The sequence below is a fragment of the Dioscorea cayenensis genome, chromosome 2 (assembly GCF_009730915.1).
Source record: "Dioscorea cayenensis subsp. rotundata cultivar TDr96_F1 chromosome 2, TDr96_F1_v2_PseudoChromosome.rev07_lg8_w22 25.fasta, whole genome shotgun sequence".
Classification (NCBI taxonomy): domain Eukaryota; kingdom Viridiplantae; phylum Streptophyta; class Magnoliopsida; order Dioscoreales; family Dioscoreaceae; genus Dioscorea; species Dioscorea cayenensis.
In genome coordinates, this window is record NC_052472.1 from 17,262,724 (window position 1) to 17,284,515 (window position 21,792).

At 35.0% G+C, this 21,792-nt stretch overlaps 2 protein-coding genes and 1 pseudogene across 2 annotated transcripts; 2 read left to right on the forward strand and 1 right to left on the reverse strand.

The window, feature by feature from the left end:
- Positions 1-889: 889 nt before the first annotated feature.
- LOC120278574 lies at positions 890-2,156 on the reverse strand (annotated as a pseudogene).
- Positions 2,157-17,421: 15,265 nt separating this feature from the next.
- LOC120273352 (receptor-like protein EIX2) lies at positions 17,422-18,845 on the forward strand. Its single transcript, XM_039279982.1, has 3 exons — positions 17,422-18,400; positions 18,492-18,637; positions 18,705-18,845. Exons 1-3 carry the CDS (start codon positions 17,422-17,424, stop codon positions 18,843-18,845), a joined length of 1,266 nt encoding a protein of 421 aa, XP_039135916.1.
- A 12-nt stretch (positions 18,846-18,857) lies between these two features.
- On the forward strand, positions 18,858-21,648 carry LOC120273362 (receptor-like protein EIX2). The gene is made up of 4 exons (XM_039279992.1): positions 18,858-19,292; positions 19,357-19,430; positions 19,573-20,954; positions 21,473-21,648. The coding sequence occupies exons 1-3, from the start codon at positions 18,858-18,860 to the stop codon at positions 20,951-20,953; spliced, it is 1,890 nt and encodes a 629-aa protein (XP_039135926.1). The 3' UTR covers position 20,954; positions 21,473-21,648.
- The last annotated feature ends 144 nt before the right edge of the window (positions 21,649-21,792 follow it).

Below are 21,792 nucleotides of genomic sequence, written 5' to 3' on the forward strand. Positions count from 1 at the left end.
TATTAAAGTGAACTATTTTAATTTTAATACTTAACTATTGTAATTAAAGTGAATAATAATTGATATGAATGATTATTATGACTTAATTTTTTTAGTTAAAGTTAAATAATTATTTATTATATTTAATTAATTGTTAATTAATAATATTAACAAAGATTTAGATATTAACAAATAGTGTCACATGTGAGCTATTAAAATTAAATATCTATTTATAATAATAAATTTATTTTAATACTTAAATAATTTAAAAAATAATTTTTACAACCCATTACTATATATAACAATGATATTCATTTGCATAAAGGGCATAACAGTCAATTTATTATATCTTTCTTTTTCATTTGTTTCTATTCCCAATAAACTACTTTTCCAATCCTTCCAACCAAACATAGTTTTCATTCCCATGCCTTTTCCAATCACCCTCATTTTTATTACTCTTCCACTCCTTTTCATTCCATTCCTTGCAACCAAACAGCATCTCAGTTAATTAACACGCAATGTAATTAAACAGTGATGAGATAGTGCATGGACAAGACCAGACCTGGAAGAGTTAAGAGTTGGAGTTAGGTAGTGGTTGTGATGGTGGGGTTGGTGAGCAGAGAGAAGTGTAGAAAGGTATGAACCCAGATTTCTCCGCACACACCACCATGTATGTAGCCGCTGAAACCTGAGCTGGTTGGCCTACAAACATCCAATCCAGCCACTAAGACACAAAATGGCCTGCAAACACACAATGCATGATAGGAAAAAGCCATACAAATGCTTGACATATATAAATATATATAGTCCCTATAATGGACAAATATATACCTGCTGCTCCTCTGTCAGTGCTCTTCACTGTTCTATACATCTGCATTATATATATTCAAAAGAAGGAGAAGTTAGTCCAACATGTGAAGATTACTAGCTTTGATGCCATTTTGTCCCTTGCTTCTTGTTTGCTTGCATCTTGTTGTTACTAAAACCCTAACCCTAATGAGCAGTGGTGGTACCTGAATGTGGCTTTTCACATGACCCAGAGTGAGATCCTTCACATTCATGAGTTCCAGTACTGATTTTGGAGTTGCTCCTGCAGACACATGGATTAAGAACATTGAATTATTTTATTTGTATATATATATTTTTTAAAGATGAGTTTAGTGAGAATTAAAAGAACACATTTAGATAAATATAAGTATATAAGTATGCACATTCCAAAATTTGCCTAATTCCTATTCAGACATTCTTGAACCAAATTTAACCTACTAAATTTAATTATTCAGGTATTCATACAAGGATGTTTCAGTGACAACTAGTGACAAGAATTTAACCTTCACAGCAATAGCATAAAATCCGTTATAAAGAAAATCCTAGCCAAAAGTTAGCCATTCTTCAAAAGACACTCGCAGGGAGTGATCATCTTCACCATTGTTAGAATCCTGAAAGACCAAAGCTTAATACTTCAACGCTAAGCAACTATATGAAAACAATATAAACATAAATGCATCAATAAACACACTAGAACAAGCTTAGTAGACAAGAAATTTAGAAAGAATATGAGAAGAAGGCTCACTTCCACATCTCCCACAACAGCAAAAGCTTTAACAAAGAAATCCACAATTCCGAGCTTCAGATCGGTGCTACTATCTGAAATCTCCTCCAAAACAAATGCGGGTTCCGATTTCAAGAGATCCCACAATACCACTCTCGTCTTCACCAGAGATCTCACGTCTCTGGCCACCAGAATTGATTCCAAAGCCCAGAGCGTCTCACTTCCAAAACTAGGGCAGAGAGGAGTTTGATACATGAGGTGGTGTGGAGATCGTTGGAGAAAGAGAAGTGGAAGAAAGTGGCCGTTGTTGGAGTTGAGGATCCGGAAGCGGTAGCGGCAGCGCTGGACATGGAGGCGAGGCCAGGCCTTGCCAATGACGATTATGGCATCGACGAAGAAAGCGGGTTGCAATTGAGGTTGGATCGAAGGGTTGTTGCCGGTGGAGTTCATGTAGATGAAGCCGTTGGTGCGGAATCTGTGATCGAAGACGATGAGGTTGAGATTGAAGGTGATTCGAGGGAAGGATCACGGAGGATGTAGGTAGCAGAGATTGCAGGCGAGGAGGTTGACGCGGGTGAGGCCCATAGCGTGGTCGTGGTACCAGAGATTACCGGGGAATTGAACATTGGGGTAGGAGGAGAGGACCAGATGGGACATGTGGAGCGGAAAAATATATATATTTTTTTTTAGTAGAAGCGATTCTTTTAAAAAAAACAGTGTTATTCAAAAATAAGTTAAATTTTTTTTTTATTTTATGTTTGGATTAATTTTTTTTTTAAATAGTTATTAAAATAAATTAAAAATAGTTTTATTTAAGCTGAACATAATTAATTTTTAAAAAAAATGTTATTTTTCAACTTAGAGAAATGTCATTGTTTGTTGAATAGAGTTATATATATATTATTTATTTATTTTATAATTATTATTATTATTATTGGGGTTAATGATACATGGAATTAATAAAAAAAAAAATTGAATTTATCTATTTGGAAGAAGGAGCAAGAAAGAAGGCAAAGTGGAATGTGTGTATAGATTGACGGGCCACAATTTATTTATCTGTTTAATGTGGGTGTGCATAATTAATCATGGTGCATGTAGAGCGGTTAATTTCATATAAAAATTATTTTAAAATAAACAAATAAAAATATAACAAAATATAATTGTCAATATTTATGTATTATCCATTGGCTTATAAAAAATTTAGAAAAAATCAATATACATATTTTACAAATATTTTAAATAGTAAATAATATTAATAAAATGAAATTAGTAACTATGTGAACAATTATTTTTTTTTAAATTTTGTTTTATTTAGCATGACATTAAAGACCGTATCCTCAAATGAAAAATTTTATACTTATAATAATTTCATTATTATTTTTCTACCTCTTGCAAAGAAATATCATATAAATATTTAAATATATATAATATTAAAAATATATTATTTTAAATTAAAAATTAATTATATGTTATGGTCTCAATCAACCATGGGAAGACAAACGCAGGAAATTGGGTCCATGGTTGATTTAAATAATATTATAAAATTAATTTTAATTATTAATAATATATATATATATATATATATATTTGGTTCGGTTTTATGGTGACGTGTTAAAAGCCTTATAAAGAGTGGACCTCGATCTCTCCCAATATGTTCAATCCTTGGTGGTATATAATCAGTATTAAATTAAAGAAAAAAAATTTATAATTCTTTTACGAAAATTAACTAGGATAATCATATAAAATTGTTAAATATACTAAATCAAACCGTAAATGCAAATTAAAGAGAGTGAGGAGGAGAGAGACATACCAAATAATAAACAGAAACCTAATTATCACAAAATAAATAAATAAAATACTTATTTTCACAAATTTAGCTAGTTTCAAAAGATCTATATAAGTAGTATAGTTTATATGTGGATACTTACCTAAATATCTTCAAACTCCAAGACTCCAAATCAGATTATCAAAATCAAGCACTCGAAGGAAGCCCTAACAAACATAAAGCATGTGCATAAACATCAAAACCCCAAATTATAAGCTCACCAATTTTGTGAGAGAGGTATACTAGATGCACATGACCATACTGCATGGTTGTAAGAAAATACCTAACAGTACAAATGACCTAAATGGTCATAAAAAAAATATACATCCTAAAGGCCAAGGTATACAATAGCTTAACATCAGTCCAAGACAAATATTAGAAACCATGAAAATATAACCTATACACATAAATGGGAAACATGCTGGATGTATACGAGATACTAAACTAAATAAATAAATGAATGAAAAAACAAAAAACTAATGAATACATATCAAATTCCTTAGGGTAATCTATGGAGTGGAAACTAAGAATGAGAATAAGCAAGATCTCACAACCACAATTAAAATTTCAATCATCTACCTTGGATTTCTCGTCACAAAATTCAACGGGAAAAATATCAAGAGCCTGCCGCTAAGGTCACCATACGACACGAGAGGAGGTAGGGTTTCCTCCGGCTTCTACTCATCCTTTTATTTGAAAAACAAAACAAATATCGCGTGAAGATCCTCGCTCTGGCGTTATGGAACCATAAATCGGATCCGGGAGGCTGGGATAAGATAAAAACTCTCCCTTTAAAATATAAATAAATAGATAAATTTAACTAAAAGTAATTTTTATTTTTATCTAAGAGGACGGGGTCTACAAACTCCTCCCTCCTTTAAAGGAGTTTAGTCCTCTAAACTCTTACCTGAGGTATCAAAAAGATACGGATATCTCTCTTTTATCTCAGACTCCAACTCCCAGGTTGCTTCACGCTCTGAATGATTGCTCCAATGAACCTTGACATAAGAAATGACCCACCTTCTCAGTGTTTGCTCCTTAAAATCCACAATCTTTATAGGTCGCTCCTCATACGTCAAATCATTGCTAAGCTCAAAGTCAGAGAATTGTATCACATGGTCAGGATTCGGAATGAACTTCTTCAGCATAGAAATATGGAACACATCATGAACCCGAGACAGTGAAGGTGGTAATGCAAGCCGATATGCCACCTCACCAATGCGTTCGAAGATCTCAAACGGACCAATAAACCGAGGGCTGAGCTTCCCTCTCACACCAAAACGAATGACTCCTTTAGTGGGAGCTACTCTTAAGAACACATGGTCACCCACCTGAAACTCCAAGCTTCTTCTCCTATTATCTGCATAACTTTTCTGCCTGCTCTGAGCTATTCATAGGTGATCTCTGATCAGACGAACTTTCTCCACTGTCAACTGCACAATCTCTGTCCCTAACAATTTTCGTTCTCCCACATCATCCCAACAAATAGGTGACCTACATCTCCTGCCATACAGTGCCTCATAAGGAGTCATCTGAATACTTGCCTGATAACTGTTATTATAAGAAAACTCTATCAAAGGCAAGTGCCGATCCCAGGAAGCCCCAAAATCAAGTATACAAGACCGAAGCATATCCTCCAGAATCTGAATTGTTCTCTCGGATTGCCCATCAGTTTGCGGATGAAAAGCCGTGCTAAACGTCAATTTGGTTCCCAAGGCTTTATGTAGACTCCTCCAGAAATGTGCCACGAACCGAGTATCTCGATCAGACACAATAGTAACAGGAACACTATGAAGCCTCACCACCTGATCAATGTACAACTCAGCTAACTTCTCTAAAGTCATACCAGTCTTCATAGTTGAGAAATGTGCAGACTTGGTCGGCCTGTCTACCACCAACCAAACACTGTCGAAGCCTTTACTGGTTTGAGGAAACCCAAACACAAAATCCATAGCAATGTTCTCCCACTTCCACTCAGGAATGGGAAGAGGGTGCAGAAGTCCCGCTGGCCTCTGATGCTCCACCTTGACCTGCTGACAAGTCAAGCACTGTGCCATGAACTGTGCAACATCTCTCTTCATGTTGTTCCACCAAAAGATACTCTTCAAATCTTTGTACATTTTGGTGCTTCCGGGATGCACTGAGTAGCTAGTATAATGAGCTTCTTCCATGATTTTCTTTTTCAATTCTAAATTATCTGGAACACAAATCCGATCCCCGAATCTTACTGAGCCATCTTCATGGATTCTAAACTAAACTTGGGTGCCCCTTTCTACTTCTTGCCGAATCTTCTGCAAATAACCATCTACTTCTTGTGCTGCTTTAATCCTCTCAAAAAGAGTGGGTCTCACAACTAAACTTGCCAAATACACGTCAATACCCTTTAACACCACTTGTAGCTCCATTCGTCTCAAATCCTCCAAGATAGGCTTCTGGGAGGTGATTAATGTAGCAACACTGCTGAAAGACTTCCTACTAAGGGCATCAGCTACCACATTTGCCTTTCTAGGATGATAGCTGATGGTCAAATCATAGTCTTTCAGTAACTCCAACCATATCCTCTGCCTCATGTTTAACTCCTTCTGTGTGAAAATGTATTTAAGGCTCTTATGATCTGTAAACACCTCACAAGTCTCCCCATACAAATAATGCCTCCAAATCTTCAGAGCGAAAATCACAGCAACTAACTCTAGGTCATGAGTGGGATAGTTCACCTCAAATGGCTTCAATTGTCTAGAAGCATAAGCCACCACATGACCATTCTGCATCAATACACACCCAAGACCAGTTTTACATGCATCGCTATAAATGGTAAACCTTCACCAAGAGATAGAAGTGTGAGAATAGGTGCAGATACCAATCGGTGTTTCAACTCTTGGAAACTTTGTTCACACTGATCTGACCACTAAAAACTTGCTCCTTTCCTTGTGAGTTTGGTCAATGGTGCCGCCAACACTAAAAACCCTTGCACAAACCGTCTATAATAACCGGCTAGCCCCAGGAAACTGCGAATCTCTGCCACATTAGTAGGTCTCTGCCACTCAACAACAGCTTCTACCTTTTTAGGATCAACAAAAATCCCATCCTTAGTTATCACATGATGGGATTTCTGGGGACTATGCATCAAGTTTTGAAGGGACGTACCATTGATAGGTATTTCTTCAATTAAGCTCCATCCATATTTAGTCTCAAATCAAATCTTCTAAATATGGTCTTGATATGATCTTGTCTTCAAGTTGTAACACATACCAAAAATAGCTTCACCAAGTTCTCCAAGATATTTGCCTCCAAGCCAAGACTCCTTGTCATATCACAATACCTTGCCATGTCATCAATTATGCCACATCACAATGGTTGCCACGTCACCTTGTCTAGGTGTCAAATAATACCAATTAAAGTGCATTTGCACTAACAATCTCCTCCATTGGCATAATTTAACACAACTGCTTCTGTACCCAGACTGACACCTGTTACAACTTCCAGGTACAACATTGCTTGGAACACGACCTTACAGACTGATATATCATCTAGTTGCTTACAAAATATATGATTACACTGTAACTAGTGATTTACAAATTAAGCACAAATGTTATAAAAACAATGCACAATGTAGAGTAGTCGGTTTGTAGCTTTTGAACCTATCAACTTCTCCCCCTTTGTGTTTGAATGATGCCAAAACCTGTACCTGTTGCATATTAGATTGCAACTACTTTTGTGACTCCCCCTGTCTTCATGACTTTTGGTCATCAACTCCCCCTGTCTTCATGACTCCTTCTTACTACTGCAAATGACATTGATAAACTGTAGCAGATGCAGGTCGTTTGTAGTCCCCAATAGGGATTAAAGTTGGTCAATCTCAATCCTCAAGTTTTTATATCTTGCCGCATCAAGGAGTTTGGTAAAGATATCTGCCAATTGCTTTTCTATTGCAACATAATCAATAACAACTGTTTTGTTCACTACCAAATCTCATATAAAGTGGTGTCAAAGATCAATATGTTTGGTACGAGAATGTTGGACTGGATTCTTGGAGATATTAATTGCACTTTTGTTGTCATAAAATATAGTCAACACACCTTGTTGTAAGCCATAATCTTCAAACATTTGCTTCATCCATAACAATTGTGTGCAACAACTTCTTGCAGCTATGTACTCAACCTCTGTGGTGGAGAGTGAAATAGAACTTTGCTTCTTGCTGTACCACGTGACTAAGTTGTTACCAAGATAAAAACATCCTCCTAAGGTGCTCTTTCTATCATCAATATTTTCTGCCCAATCATGTATTACTGTAACCTGCAAGATGTGAGTTGGAATCATTTGAAATACCAAATTCCATATTCTGCAATACCATTAACATATCTGATAATATGTTTAATAGCTTTCAAATGAACTTCTTATGGTGTTGCTTGATATCTTGCACAAACTCCAACATTGAAAGAGATATCTAGCCTACTAGTTGTGAGATAGAACAAACTTCCAGTCATGCTTGTATAGAGACTTGGATCCACATCTTTTCCATGCTCATATTTTGTCAACTTCTCATTTACACACTCATGGGTGTTCTCATGTATCTAGCCTTTTCCAAGCCAAATATTTTCACTAAGTTCTGTGCATACTTGGTTTGAGAAATGAAAATTCCTGCTTCGCTTTGTTTAACTTGGAAACCCAAAAAGTAGTTTAGTTCATCTACCATGCTCATCTCAAACTCATCTTTCATTAGAAGAACAAAATCATCTACTTGCTTTTGTGATGTTGAACCAAATATGATATCATCAACATAGATTTGTGCCACCATAAGATCTACCTTAGACTTCTTGATGAATAGGGCTTTGTCTGCTCCCCCTCTTTGGTAGCCCTTCTCAAGCAGAAATTTTGTGAGCCTTTAATACCAAGCTCTAGGAGCTTGCTTCAAGCCATAGAGAGTCTTTTTTCAATTTGAACACATGATCTGAATGTTGAGGATCTTCAAACCTTTTTGGTTGCTACACAAATACTTCTTCAGTTAGAACTCCATTAAGAAAAGTACTCTTGACATCCATTTGATGTAGCTTGAACCCCATGCAACATGCTACTGCTAACAATAATGTAATGGATTTTAGGCGTGAAAATAGTGCAAATGTTTCATCAAAGTCAACTCCTTCAACTTGAGTATATTCTTGAGCCACTAGTCTTGCTTTATTTCGGGTGATGTTGCCTTTGTCATCGGTTTTGTTCTTGAAAATCCACTTGGTTCTAATAACATTCACATCCTTTGGCCTTGGGACCAATGTCCACACATCATTTCAAACAAACTGATTCAATTCTTCTTCCATTGTAGCCATCCAGTATTCATCAACTAAGGCTTCTTTGACATTTTTTGGTTCAAGAAGAGAGATGTAACATGTATATCCAGCCAATTCTCGATAATTAATTCTTTGAGTGCTTCTGGTTCTTATTCCTTTAGTCACATTACCAATAACATTCTAAATAGGATGATTTTTCTTTATTCTTAAGGATGGTTCAAGACTACTATCTTCATTGTCTTCTTCATCTTCATTTTCTTCTTTATCTAATCCTGAGATGATTTCGCCTATTGTAACTTTAGTTGCAACATCAGTTATAACCTGCTATTTGTCTAAATCCTGAGTAGTTTCTGCTATTGCAGTTAGTGTTGTAACTTTTGTTGCAACCTGTTTTTCTGCTTGTAGTTCTTTATCTACTGATTCACAATTCTGTTTGAAAAGCTTGTTTGGCTTGCTTGATGAACCTTGAGTCTCCATATTAGAGAAATCATCAACAACAACATTAATGGTATCCATTATCTTCTCGATTCTTGAATTGAACACCCGATATGCTTTGCTTGTAGTAGAATATCCCATGAATACTCTTTCAGCACTTTTCTTGTCAAACTTGCCTAGCTGATCTCTATTATTCAAAATATAATATTTGCAATTAAAGATATAAAATTATTTGAGGTTTGGCCTTTTACCTTTTCAAATTTCATATGGTGTTATGTTGGTTGAGGGCCAAATGTACACTCTATTGATGATATAGCTTGCTGCATTGATTGTTTCCACCCAAAACCTTCTAGAGAGTTTCTTTGAATTCAACATAACTTGGGGCTCTTGAAAAGTGTGATTCTTCCTTTCAACCACTCCTTTTTGTTGAGAAATTTTTGGAGCTGAAAATTCATGACGAATCCTATGTTCTCTACTAAATTTACTAAATTGAGCATTTTCAAATTCTCTTCCATGATCACTTCTGATTCTGACAATCTTCTCAATTTGACACTCTTTCTCATTTTGAAGTTGCATGCATAACTTCTTGACAGCTTTACAGGTATCTGATTTCTCCTTGAGGAAGTCCACCTAAGTGTGCCTAGAATAGTCATCAACACACAAATACATATCTTTTAATTACTTGACAAGCTCTCTATCTGTGTGGGTCCAATAAAATCCATATGTAAGAGTTCTAGCACTCTTGTTGTAACAATGTGTTGCAACACTTTGTGAGGCACGACTTTGCTTTCCCAGTTGACAAGGTTCATATACATCGTCTTCCTTTTTTGTAAGCTTGGGCACTCTCTTAACAGCTCACATTTCTGTAATCTTCATTAGGTTCTCGAAGTTCAGATTTCGAAGCTTCTAATGCCAAATCTCAGTGATGTTGCAAGATGCATTGTAATAGACTTCCAATTTTTCTAGCAAATTGCAATTTTTTGAAGATCTCAAACCAGTTAAAACACATTGACCAGCTTCATTATAGACCACGCATATGTCCTGAGTGAATTTTACCACCAGATTTCGATCACACAATTGACTTATACTCTGAAGATTTGCCTTGAGTCCTTATACATGCAGAACGCTTTTCAATCTTGGATACCCAAGTACCACCAATGTTCCTTTTCCAACTACTTGATCTTTCTGACCATCACCAAAAGTTACATGCCCAACTGCACATTCTTTGTAATTCATCAAATAGCCTTTGTCACATGTCATGTGTCTTGAACAACCACTATCAAAATATCAATTGTCTTTTGAGATTTTTTTTTATTGAAGAGTATCCTACTAAGTCTTCTTTTTGACCCACATCTTCTTGGTTTCTTTCTTCTTTTCTCTGGTATATGGTGTCTACCTCACATTTTTGCCTTCATTCAAGTCTTTCTTCATCTTCCAACATCTTGGACGAATGTGCCCTTTGACCCCCACAATAATAACATGTTGGAATCCACTTCTTTGTTTTTCCATATACTCCACCGTTCTTCAAGTCTTCCTTCAGTTGATAACACTCGGGTCTTATATGGCCTCTTCTTCCACAATGAAAGCATATGGGGACTTATCTTCTATGTCTTCTCTTCACCTTGTTATACTTCACTTCTTTATATTCCTGAGCATTTGATAGAACACAGCCTGCTTTAACCTTACCTTTCTTGACTTCTGATGTCTCTTTTATAGTCTGTATATTATATTGAGTCACACTTGTTTTAAAAGTTATCTCATCAATTTTGGCTTTTCCTTTGTTTATTTAGTTTATGGTCTTTTCAGCATCATTCAACTTTTCTTGACATTTTATTAACTCTTTTGCAAGACTTTTGTTTTGTATGAACATTTTATCAAGTTTATTTAGTATGAGTTCATACCCATGAAGAAGATCGTTTTCAGTAACCACTTCACAATCTCTTTTCTTCAGGTGTTGCTATTGATGTTGTAACTGGACTTGCAAAAGCATTGAAATTTCTGAAAACTTTAGGTTTCTTTATCACAGCTGGTAAAGAAGTATGATTGTTGATTACATCTTTTGATTTTATCTTCTTCCTAAATTTTTCTGAAGTACTTGCACAGTTCCCTGGTCAAAAGGGCAATTTCATAATCCTCTTCTTTGTCTTCAATTACAATAGTCTGTTGCAACTCTTTCGGCCTTGTTGCTTCAACTTTCAAAGCTATATCTTCTTCTCTTCTTCCTGGATTCAAATTCACCTCATAGGTTTGTAGGGATCCCATCAACTCATTAAGTCTCATAGTTATGATGTTCCTTGCTTCTTCTATCGCAGCAACTTTAGCATTAAATCTTCTTGGAAGAGACCCGAGTTGAAAAACTTGATTTGCTATATCCATCAGCTTGCTGTTAAATATGGTGATAGTCTCTTTTTCTTTCACCAAATTTATGCCTTCATGAATTCTTTGTAAAATGCCCCAAGCATTCTTGGTGCAATCACATGTTGCAACATACTTGAACTGGTTCTCATCTATTCCTCCAAAAATAGCATTGAGTGCTTTCCCATTGGTATTCGGTTTGAGCATATCTCCGGGACTCTAGTTACTCTTCATCTTCATGGTCTCATTCATGTTTTCATCAACTTCCATTGGGGGAGACAATCCTTCTTCCATGGCTGCCCATGCATTCTCATCAAGAGATTTGATGAAAGCCTTCATACGTGCCTTCCAGTATGGATAATTTGATCTATCGAGCAATGGTAGTCATTTGACAGATGCTCCTTCTTTTCCAGCCATCAATGGAACTTGTTAGGACCTTGCTGACTTTAAAACCAAAGCGAACATAGCAACCTATGCTTTGATACCACTTGTTAGTTCCGCCGGTATGGTTTGTGGGTTTAGAGAACACTCAAACGCTCATAGAGAATTTCACACAAACCAAACAAAAAGGAGATATACAAGATTGGTAATCCAGTTCGGTGTCAACTCTCCTAAGTCTGGAGGGCCAAACCCGGAGATAAATAATCCACTAAAAAAAGTGAAAATACATAAGTACAAACACTTTGTCATTTACACTCACAAACAAAGATCACTATCCTCTCTAGATTGTCAAGTACACACTCCCTCTCTAACTTTAGTGTCACACCCAATCTCAGAGCAATGTAGCTTATATAGACAACTCAACGTCCCAAATATAGCCATACCTCTTTTAGAATCTCCACGGTTACTAAGTATAGAACCTTCCAAAATTAGCTGTTGCAACTCCTGTTGTAACACAACTTGCAACATGGCCCTGACTGCTAACTTGACTGAGTTTTGGTTATGTGGCGAATGACCTCTAGACCCATCAACCTCCCGGTCATGGTTAGTCCAAGTCAATGCAACCTGATCTCCCGATCCCGACTACTGGCAACTAGCCTACCTCCTCAGTTCCTCACCACGCAATCCCCTCGCAAGGGGCGCACATTTTTGTGCGTCTTCATGAAACTTACTAAATTTGATCTTCAATTCATCCAAGTTTGGCCTTCAAATCTTCAATAGCCTTCAATCATACCATTTATAGGTTTTTCTTTAATTAAGCTCCATCCATATTTAGTCTCCAATCAAATCTCCTAAATATGGTCTTGATATGATCTTGTCTTCAAGTTGTAACACATACCAAAAATAGCTTCACCAAGACCTCCAAGATATTTGCCTCCAAGCCAAGACTCCTTGTCATGTCACCATACCTTGCCATGTCATCGATTATGCCACGTCACAACGGTTGCCATGTCACCTTGTCTAGGTGTCAAATTATGCCAATTAAAGTACATTTGCACTAACATTCTCCATTCCAGACTTCATTGGATCTCTTGCCAACCTCGAGTACCTCAAACTCTCTAATACTGGATTCAGTGGAATCATTCCTCATGTATTTGAAACCTATCATGCTTGGGCCGTTAGTTTGAATTCTATTATGAATTAACTTCGTGATGATATAATCAAATCTAAATTCAAACTAAATAAAGTGGTTCTTGACTTTATCTAATAGAATCCAAAGTTAACTATAATTGACACTTTAGGTAATGATCTACTTAAACTTTTTAGTGGAGTTAATCCTTTGATGATAAGGATTATATATAGTACAACACTATTGGTCCTTGATCTAACATTCTTGAGAATACCGAGCCCCATCGATGGGAGAGAACGTGATAGATTGGAAAAGTCATTGGTTTCTTCAAGTGCAGATCTTAGTCCCTTCGTATTTACTGTCTGATTTGTTATGGATGGAGGTATGTGATCCAGCTTCCGCTATCTATAAATTATTCAATCAATGTGATATGATAGATGTCTTACTCTGGTTTATAATACGACATATTTAGATGCTTAGATATTGTATGTTGTACTCTGATTAAATTTCTAGCACTTGGTAGCAGAGCACTATTTAACCTCTACGCAGCAACAACCATTATTTTTTATGATCATATTTGATGATCTATTTTAATTAATAGATATTTTATTACCATGATTATTAGTTGTAATCATATTTGGGCATCTATATCTTTGTTTATAGATGCATCATGTTTTTCTTATTTATGATCATATTTGGGTATTTGTTTTTAGTTTGTATATTAGATATAAAATGCAATTATTTTAATTTTGCAAATAACTTTGCATAATAGAGTTGCATGGAGTGTAGGCTCCAAACTTTAGGCCGTGCAAAGATAGTGGGGCCGTGAGAGCCACAACGCATGACCGCTAGCAAGACACTGTCCTACCGCGAGTAGTGGCCGGTGACCGACTGCCAAGTAGGGCAACATCTTACCGCCACCGCCGACTAGCTGTAGGTGGAGAAAAGTTGGTGTTAAAACCCTAAAGTTTATTATTTTATTTTATTCTATTATATTTTATGATATTTATTATTTTGAATGATGTTTTGAATAAAATAAATTGATTGACGCTTTTGCATGTTAAAACCCTGTCTATTTATTTACTTGTTTGTGAGGGTTTGTTTGTATGATTTCTTCATACATTAAGTGGATTAATTATAATTAGTATAATTAATTGTTTTATTTGTATTGAATTTGTTCATGCATATTGTTATATGTCACGTGATCGTATCAATTTGTTGATCTGAAAGTGTCATAGCATCCATGATCATGTAAATTATAAATTAAGACTTTACAAGATCACATTTAGGATTATTGATATATATTATGATTAATCATAATTAATAAATATACCTTCTTTGCACCAAGTTTTGTTTAATTGTTGAACTTCACTTGTGCATAAGGTTATCTGTCATGTGATCGTATAATTTTCATTGATTATGGAGTTACCGCAACACCTATAATTATGAATGATTATACATAAATCCTTCTTATAGAATCACATCTAAATTGAATGACATAAATTTCTACTAAGTATAATAATATTTAGTCTTTTGTTTGTATTAAACATGGTTTATATTTTGTGTTATTAAATCTTTATTTACGCATAAAGTTTTATGTCATGTGATTGTATAGTTTGATTGACTATAGACTAGCCAAAATATCTATAATCATGAAAACCAAACATTAAGAGTTTATACGTGATGACATTTAGATTAATGACATGTGGAGATGCTTTCTTTCTACGTAAAATTAATTTATATTTTGTGCACAATTATTAAACTTTATTTATACATAAAGTTGGATTTCATGTGATCATGTGGATTTGACTAATTGTGTTGTCATGATTATGTAAAATTACACATTAAGAGTGTATATATGATCACATTAAGATTAAATGACATAAATTATAATTAATCGTGACTAATATAATGATTTTGTCCTACAGGGATTTCATTGTACTTTCATGATTAATTATGATAAAACAATGAATAATTTTTATTTCTTAAGTCACCCACAGGTATTAAGAAATTTTAGTTATCTATTAGTTTTATCAAACGGTAAATAATTATGATTGATATAATAATTTTGTTCCACAAGGATTTTGTTATATTTTTAATGATTAATTAGGATAAAATAGTGAATTGTTATATTTTTTAAGTCGCCCACAGGTATTAAGAAATTTAACTATTTATTAGTTTTATCAGGTGGCAAGTGGTGATTAATTATAATTGATATAATAATTTTACCTAGTAGGGATTTTATTATATTTCCACAATTAATCAAGATAAAATAATAGATAATTTTTATCTCTTAAGTCACCCTACAAGTATTAAGAAATTTGATTATCCATTAGGTTTATCAATAAAGATGAATATATTGTGTGTTTATGTCGTCGCCCACAAGAAGATTATAAATGACACTTGATTCATGTTTTAAGTATGGCTTGCATTGATAAGCATACCGATTTATTTTCTTACCTCCATTTTGTTTCATAAACATGATTATTTTATTTGTAATAGTTTTAGTTCCAAGGTTTTCATATGATGATTGAATGCTCTCTATTTAAGTGATGATAACTATATAATGTGAAAAGATGATTTCTTCTCTATTAAAATATATAGGCACCATTTACACTATTATGAAGTTTGAACTACATGCTAATTTGGACACTAGTATTTAGAGGGTGATTGTCTTGTATAAATAATTATGAGTGATGTTATTACTTGAGAATAATATCAAGGATTTGCTAAAAGCCATTGATTTCTAATTTGGAACTTTGGATAAACCTTTTCTAGTATACTAATATTAGAGTTATCATCAATAAAGTTCACTATTAATAAATGTGTAAAATAACACATCATTAAGAAGGATAGTAGCTCATTTGAATTTCTTACGGTTGAGTTAATCTAGCTTTCTTATGTATCTTTCCATCAATAACTCTCTTATTATTACTTTAATATCTTTTATAACAAATCATTGTTTTTTAACTATGTGTGTTTATAAGAAAACAACTTGATAATAGAGAATTGTGAAAATGAATAAGCAAAGAATAAAGGACAATAACTATTAAAGTTATGAATAATAAGGAATCGTTAATGTTTCATTATTCAAATTATGGGATGCAAATAAAAATAAATTTAAGCCATTAGTATTTTATTATCATATGGCACAATTTCAATAATGTTTGTGATTTTTACTAGTTATTTTAATCGGATAAAATAAATTTCTTTAAAATAACACAATGGCATTTAGCTTTTTCCATAGCTTTTGCACCAAGAGAATCAATAAAGTGATTGCACTACCAATTGCATTTTATTTTTTTAATTTTTTTTATATCTTTTGCATAGAAAAAATCAACAAAGTGACTACCCATGGCATTTTAATTTAAGTGTCACTCAAGGCTTTACTTTATTAATTTAATTTAATACGCACTATGGCCTTTAAAATTTCATGGGAATTTTAGGAGTACTAATTCTTATGTTTGAGTCTTTGAGTCAAGTCAACAAACCCATCTTCTAACTTTTCCGACCCTACAGACCAAACGCGCGCATCTTTGAACATGAAAGATGTCTGTTTTTTTATTTTAATATATATATATATATATATATATTTGTATGGTTTTATAATATTTCACTTGACCTAAACATTAGGTTTGAATCAAGTCTAAAGAATCAAGGGTAGTCTAACTAATTTGACTTAAAAGAACTAAAGCACGCAAATGAATAAGATAGATGATTGCTTTCATGAAAAAAAGACTATGACTCCATGTCTATGTTTCACTCCATCCAAAACCTTTTAACTTTTTCAACCATTCAAAGCATCCTTATATTTCACATCCACATTCTTCCTATTTTTAATTTAAATATAATAATAATTTTGTAAATTACTAATTTATCTTTATTCCTCTTCCATTGAACTCTATGCAGCCTTATAAGTTATATTGGTGATTTTTTTTTAAAAAAAAGTGGATAAACCATAAAAAAACAAAAACAATATTACAAGTAATAGATTAATATAATGATAAAAAAAAGTTATGTCTAAATGAATTTACTCAAGTTTGGATTCCTTATGAGCCACGTGTGGCCTGTATAGTGAACTGGTCGAGTTCAATCCTGTCATGCTAAGGTGAGCCACACATGTGCCTTGTAGGCAAGAGAGACGAGCACATTTAACTTCTTTAAGCTTGTTTATGACCGGGTCTTGCTCGGTCAAGAATGGTGAGGTTGTCAAAAGAGAGAACATAAAAAAATAAAAAAAAAAAGTGCAAGAGAGTAATTTTGCATGAATCAGAATTTTGATAGTACAGATTTAAAAAACTAGGAGGCTTTAGGGTGGTTGGAAACTTTTCTATTTAGTAATTTTTCATGGGAAACTTCCCAAGGACCTCCCTGTCTTTTTTGTTCTTCTTTAAATCTGCTCATATATATAATGCATGCATTTCTTCCATCCCATTCATACACTTCTCCACAGACACTTGTAAGAGTTTCTCTCTTTGATCTCATGGCTTGTCTCTTACAGTTTGTTTTGTTTGCTATCTTTGTTGTCTCAGCATTAATCCCTCCACCTTGTTATGTCCACGGTATAATAAGCTGCATTGAAACTGAAAGGATAGCCCTTCTCAGTATTAAAGCAGGCATTGTTCAGAGTAACAACCAAAGCTTGTTCTTCTCTTCTTGGACTGGCCAAGACTGTTGCAAATGGAAAGGAGTGGGATGCAACAATGAATCCTGGCATGTCATCAAGCTTGATCTCCAACGGTACCTTTCTCATATCTCTGATCACTCTCACCTGCCACCAAGTAAGTTGAACTCTTCTCTCATTCAGCTTCATCATTTAAAGTACTTGGATTTGAGCATGAACAACTTCAACGACTCACCCATCCCAGACTTCATTGGCTCTCTTACCAACCTTGAGTATCTTAACCTCTCTTTTACTGGATTCAGTGGGATCATTCCTCATACCTTTGGAAACCTATCACGCTTGCGTTACCTTGATCTTAGCTCACATATTGAACTTTACTTTCCACAAGAAAATAAATTCCAGTGGCTGTGGCTGTCTGGAACTGGAATGAGTTCAAATGACCTCCACTGGCTCTCTGGAATGAGTTCCTTGAGTCACCTTGACTTGAGTGGAGTGGACCTTTCTAACGTGCATGGTTGGTTTCATGACATCAATACGCTCCCTTCTCTTCTTGTCTTGAAACTCACTCATTCTAAACTCCTAGTAGGTGGTATTCATGATACTGCTCTGCTTCATTATCTCAACTTCACATCCCTTCGTGTGCTCGATCTCTCTCAGAATTATCACCTGAATATCACTCTGCCTCAATGGTTGTTCCATCTCACTAGCCTTGTTCATCTTGATCTCAATGGTTGTGCTCTGTATGGCAAGTTACCAGTCACCATTAGTAACTTGAGTAGTTTAAGAATCTTGAGTTTGTTTGATAACAATTTTGATGGAGTGATTCCAGAGTCCTTGGGCAAATCTTGGTAGCTTGGAGAGACTTTATTTGTCCGAAAATCAACTCAATGGAAGCATTCCCGAATCTCTGAGCAATCTTACAAATTTAGTGTACTTTGGTTTGTCTAATAATAAGATTGGAAAGCTGCCAAAGAACATAGGGAGGCTGCAGAAGTTGGAGATGTTTGATTTGTCCGGAAACCAGCTTCAGGGATTGATGCCTGCAAGTTGGAGATCTAAGAAGCCTGAAATACTTGTATTTGTCAGGTAATATGATCAGTGGAGTGATTCCTGAATCCTTTGGCAATCTCACACTTTTGCAGGATTTTGATGGGGCTAATAACAATTTCTGGGGCAAATTGCCTGAAACTATAGGGAACCTTGTTCACTTTCAGTTTCTAGAATTGTCCCAAAATGCGATAAGTGGAAAGTTGCCAGAGAGTTTTGGAAATCTTAGCCAGTAGCAGACGTTTGAAATGCCGAGTAATGGCATCACTGGCCCATTACCAGAATCAATGGGAAAGCTCTTGAGCTTAAGGGAGCTCGGTTTATCACAGAATAACATTAATGGAACATTTCCAAAAGGAATGGGGAACTTGTGCAAGTTACAGATCATAGATTTTTTTAGCAATTTTATCAGTGGGGGCATTGATGATCTTATTGATGGATTGTCTAAATGCAGGGAGAACAAGGATGGTTCTGTTTCAGAAAGCAGTGAGGGTCTACGAACCTTGATTCTGGGAAACAACAAGCTAAATGGAACAGTTCCAGAGAACATAGGCCAATTATCTAAACTGAGGGCATTGCATCTCTTTTCAAATTCTTTTATGAGTGTCTTAACTGAATCTCATTTTGCTAATCTAGTAAACTTGACACATTTGGACTTGTCCTACAACTCGTTGCAATTGAATGTAAGCGAGAATTGGAAGCCTCCTTTTCAATGCACATTCATCAGAATGTGTTCTTGCAAAATAGGCCCCGGTTTTCCTGCTTGGGTTAAAACTCAGACACAATTGGATGACTTTGCTTATCAGATGCTGGAATTTCAGGTAACATCCCTGCATGGTTTTGGGATTTAAGTTCCACTACTCATCAAAATTCACTCAATCTATCACATAACAATTTGGAGGGGAGGTTACCAAGTTCTTTGAAAAATCACAGTTTCTTTGTCATTGATTTGAGTTCAAACAGATTTGAAGGCCCATTACCTGAGTTTCATCCCACTTCTATGCTTGTTATCTATCTCAACGATAACTTATTCTCTGGGTCTATCCCTTCTTACTTTGCTGATGCTACTTTCATTCAGATTTTCTCTCTATCTGATAATCATATCAATGGCAGCATTCCGTCATTCTTTTGTAATCTCACTGATTTGAAATTGCTTGATGTATCTAATAATAATATGTCTGGCAGACTTCCCCGTTGCTGGAATCCAACATCAACGTTAAAAATTATTGATTTATCTGACAATAATTTCATCGGTGAAATTCCTGATGGCCTTGTGTCCTTAACCGATCTCCGATCCTTACATCTAAGGAACAATGGCTTCTCTGGAAATCTCCCATTGTCCTTGCAAATGGCCAACAATTTGGTCATTCTCGACATTGGTGAAAACAAGCTCTCAGGCAACATACCAACATGGATTGGTGAAAACCTTTCCTCTTTAATAGTCCTTCGCTTAAGGTCAAATTATTTTGAAGGTATTATTCCAGAGCAGTTATCAAAACTCTCCTCTCTTCAGATCCTGGACCTTGCAGACAATAACTTATCAGGTTGCATTCCTCATTCTTTTGGAGATTTCAAAGCCATAGTAGTCACAAATCACAATGAATCTTTGCCCTTCAGTTTTCATGAGGCCTTTTATCCTGATTATCGTTGGGCCAGTTCTCCAGAAAACTTTGTGCACTCGGAATCTCTCTTGATAAATGCAAAGGGCCTCCAAATGGAATACTCTAAGATTCTATCATTAGTCACAAGCATAGACTTATCAAACAATAAGCTTTCCTGTGAGTTGCCTGAGGAACTGACCAAACTGCATGGACTGCATTTCTTGAATCTTTCTTACAACCATTTCAATGGAAAGATACCAGAAAGCATCAGTGACATGAAACAGCTGGAATCACTTGATCTGTCAGAGAACAATTTATTTGGTACCATTCCTTCAGCCATGTCCACTTTGAACTTCTTGAGCCATTTGAACCTATCTCACAACATTTTGTCAGGAAAAATTCCATCAGGCGGCCAACTTCAAACTTTCAATCCATCAGCCTATAATTGGAATCTTAATCTCTGTGGATCACCTCTTCAGAAATGTACTACTGATCAGACACATTACTCCCAAAGTGCAAATGAGGAAGAAGGAGAAAGTGATTGGTTAGAGATGTTATGGCTTTACGTAGGTCTTGCAATGGGATTCATAATTGGCTTCTGGATGACCATTGGTACCATTATGATCAAGCAAGCAATAAGAATTGCTTATTTCAGATCCATTGACAAAGCATATGATTTTCTATATGTGAAGATAGTTGTGTACTCTCGGAGACTAAAATCAACTTTCTCAAAGAGCAACTAAGGTCAGGCCTGAACTTTTACTGTTCCATTGTTGAGATGCATTAAGTGTGGTTTGAGCTGATTTTATGATGTCTGATAATGCAAAATTAATATGATAGAACTGTTATCTTTACTAGCATGCCATCGTACACGCCACGAAACCGTTTATGGAGACCATAAGATTTATATTCCAAGCTTTACTAAATGATTTACTAGTTGTGCTAGATAATTACCAAAAAATGATACAATGGTCAAGTTCTGCTTAGTTGAAGAGGAAACAAGGAACAAGATTTTGACCAATATGTTTTCTTTCATTTGCCTATATATCTCACATTAGCCAAACACAGGCCAATGAAATGCTATCATACTAATGTAAGATTTAGAAAGTGTTGGTCCTAATATCTCTTTTGGGAAAAATATTAATTTATAGTATAATTGTTTCTTTGTATATTATATTAAAAGTTTTGCATAGTTCAAATAAGTTTTATTTACTTGCTTATTAGGTTTCGGAGGTTATGAATTTGTTGTTTTCAATTTTCAGGTCAAAAGTAACAAGTCCAGGTGGCCTAACTAGTTTATATCAATAAAGTGAAGTTACTCTATTATGTTGCTTTTGTTGCCGAGTCCTTGTTCATTTTGTATTTGAATAATGAGTTTGTAATTTGAGTTTTTATTGGATTTGAAATTGCAAGGTGAGTCTCTGTTTTAAGTGCTTGCTATGTTATGGTGTTCACATTATCTGGGCATATTGTTATTTGTCACATACCACCTTATTGTTGTAGGTGTTCATAATGGAATTATTTGAAAGACACAAAAACTTAGCAACCTAGTTTAGTCTAACAAAATAGACTGTTGATTGAT

What these genes read in the sequence shown, in the direction of transcription:
- LOC120273362 (XM_039279992.1), top strand. Translation starts at nt 18,858, where the DNA reads ATGCCGAGTAATGGCATCACTGGCCCATTACCAGAATCAATGGGAAAG. An exon ending in ACAACTCGTTGCAATTGAAT is followed by an intron (nt 19,293 to 19,356) that starts GTAAGCGAGAAT and finishes CTTGCAAAATAG; the next exon opens with GCCCCGGTTTTCCTGCTTGG. An exon ending in ATCAGATGCTGGAATTTCAG is followed by an intron (nt 19,431 to 19,572) that starts GTAACATCCCTG and finishes GAGTTCAAACAG; the next exon opens with ATTTGAAGGCCCATTACCTG.
- LOC120273352 (XM_039279982.1), top strand. Translation starts at nt 17,422, where the DNA reads ATGGCTTGTCTCTTACAGTTTGTTTTGTTTGCTATCTTTGTTGTCTCA. An exon ending in AGTGATTCCAGAGTCCTTGG is followed by an intron (nt 18,401 to 18,491) that starts GCAAATCTTGGT and finishes TTACAAATTTAG; the next exon opens with TGTACTTTGGTTTGTCTAAT. An exon ending in CTAAGAAGCCTGAAATACTT is followed by an intron (nt 18,638 to 18,704) that starts GTATTTGTCAGG and finishes ACACTTTTGCAG; the next exon opens with GATTTTGATGGGGCTAATAA.